The 2094-nt window shown below is 44.8% G+C and overlaps 1 protein-coding gene across 1 annotated transcript; it reads right to left on the bottom strand.

Moving 5' to 3' along the window:
• Positions 1-540: 540 nt before the first annotated feature.
• On the bottom strand, positions 541-1593 carry LOC135608712 (cytokinin riboside 5'-monophosphate phosphoribohydrolase LOG5-like). Its single transcript, XM_065101742.1, has 6 exons — positions 1477-1593; positions 1303-1400; positions 1189-1219; positions 999-1098; positions 836-906; positions 541-747 (listed from the first exon to the last, which is right to left on the bottom strand). Exons 1-6 carry the CDS (start codon positions 1591-1593, stop codon positions 541-543), a joined length of 624 nt encoding a protein of 207 aa, XP_064957814.1.
• Positions 1594-2094: the final 501 nt, after the last annotated feature.

Below are 2094 nucleotides of genomic sequence, written 5' to 3'. Positions count from 1 at the left end.
CTAGAGTTCATCTTGGACTCTTAATAATAAATAAATATTAAATAAATTTTTATTTAATTTTAACCGAACGAAATAGACTCAATAAACAATTGAACTAAATAGACTTAATAAATATTATTTAAAAACTAAAAATAAAGTTATTAACATATATATATATATATATATATTTATTTATTTATTTATCCTTGCATCAAAATGTCAGTTCATATATGGCTAATCGGAATCTGAATGTCTCGAGATGGAATCTTCAAGTACTAGATAGCTGCACAAAAAAGGCTAACTTTCGATGTGTTCAAGCAGCGTAAGCGAAGCCAAGCAACACAAAAAGGACTGCGGACGAGCAAGTCCAGTGAAAGGCCACAGCCAAACACTTCACGGTTAACGCACAAACACATGCCATGATATCCCCAACCACAGACAAGGCTACTGGACACAGTTCGTGTCACTGCTGGGGCAGCGACTTGCTCCATTTACCAACGAAGCCGTGCGACTACTTCGTCCTGCACCGGTACGTATTCCTGCGTCGTAATAGCAGGAACATTAATATATGCAGCGTAGAATGACAGGAAGGTCAAATGAGGAAGAAGGCTGAGCCGCCATTACTTCGAGTTTTTGGACGAGATCTCTGGCGTTGGATGCCGAGACGACGAGGTGTCGCTGTAATGGCTGGATGAAGCCGTCGTTCACGGCTTTGTCTATGAAGGCCAACAGGAAGTCGTAGTAGCCATCGACGTTGAGCAATCCCACCTGCCAGGCCAAGAGTAGCCATTGCTTCTTAGTTTCTGCTGCCTTCTGGTGTCGCAGCAGAACACACTAGCAGATGAGTAACGCTTACGGGTTTTTTGTGGATGCCGAGTTGCGCCCAAGTGATGACCTCCAGTAGCTCCTCCAGTGTTCCATACCCACCTGTAGTACAGAAAAAATAGAAGTCGTAAAGCTAGCTGAAGCAGAGAGAGAGAGAGAGAGAGAGAGAGAGAGAGAGAGAGAGAGAGAGAGACCAGGGAGAGCGATGAAGGCGTCGGAGTAACGAGCCATTTCGGCCTTGCGCTGGTGCATGCTGCCCACAGGTCTGATTTCTCCGATCGTCTCTCCAGTGATCTGAATCCGTAGAGCAAGCAAGCAAGCAGGACAACTGTTACGCAAGATTTTGGGGACAGAAAAATAATGGCAATCAACGCATGTGCTGACCTCTTTGCACATCAGGGTCCTCGGAATTATCCTACAAGAACACATGACGCATAACAGGGGATTCAAGGAAAGAGAAAAAGGCATTAATGATTGCTGAAACCAGTGGATGTTTACCCAATGACATGGCCTCCACCTCGATGAACAGCTTCAGAAACCAATCCCATGAGACCCACACTCCCACCTCCATACACGAGGTCAACGTTCCTGGCCACCTGCGTCCCACGGCTCGCCTGAGCTCAAGACTATAAGAGAAGAAGAAGCAAGAGAGGGCTCCAGGAATTGAGTTACCAGCTCCCTCCCCAGCGCCACAGCAGCATCCTGGTAGCAGTCCCTCTTCCCGGCGCTGCTCCCGCAGAACACGCACACCCTCACAAACCTTGACCTCCCCGCCCTGTTCTGCTCCATGTCTGCCACCCCGATCACCTTCTCCACTGCTTTTATGGACTCTTCTTGCTTCGGAAATGCTACTTTTTCTTGATATGGCATAATAAGACGAGCGCTATTTGTCCCGAATTCTTCCACTAAACTTTCCCTCCGAAGACAAAAAGTTTGTACGTTGTTTAGGATGCCATATGGAAAGGTGGACATCGCAGTCGTCAATTTGTGCGTTGGGGGGTGGGGGGGGGGCAGAAATAGCAGCGTAGTTATATCGGACGGACGATAGTTGTGCACTGTCCGATATGATACCAACTTAGCCGCCACAACATCACTGTATTCCTTTTAATGTAAGTGGATAGGACGTTCGAATCAAACTAAGTCAGACAATGAATAGAAACTAAACTGGATCGATATTTTGAATGATTTTGAATCGAAATCGAGCTGGTCTTCATTATTTAGAGAAATATTTTATTAAAAGATCAAATATCCTAAATGATTATTTAGAGAAATATTTTTTTTAAAATTTAA

This window comes from Musa acuminata, chromosome BXJ2-4, assembly GCF_036884655.1.
Source record: "Musa acuminata AAA Group cultivar baxijiao chromosome BXJ2-4, Cavendish_Baxijiao_AAA, whole genome shotgun sequence".
Taxonomy (NCBI): Eukaryota; Viridiplantae; Streptophyta; class Magnoliopsida; order Zingiberales; family Musaceae; genus Musa; species Musa acuminata.
This window is presented reverse-complemented; position numbering and strand designations above follow the sequence as displayed.

Excerpts from the sequence above, each read along its gene's own strand:
- LOC135608712 (XM_065101742.1), bottom strand. The coding sequence starts at position 1,593 with ATGGAGCAGAACAGGGCGGGGAGGTCAAGGTTTGTGAGGGTGTGCGTG. Across the intron at positions 1,401-1,476 it reads TGGCGCTGGGGAGGGAGCTG|GTGGCCAGGAACGTTGACCT; the intron begins GTAACTCAATTC and ends CGTGGGACGCAG. Across the intron at positions 907-998 it reads CGCCTTCATCGCTCTCCCTG|GTGGGTATGGAACACTGGAG; the intron begins GTCTCTCTCTCT and ends TCTGTACTACAG.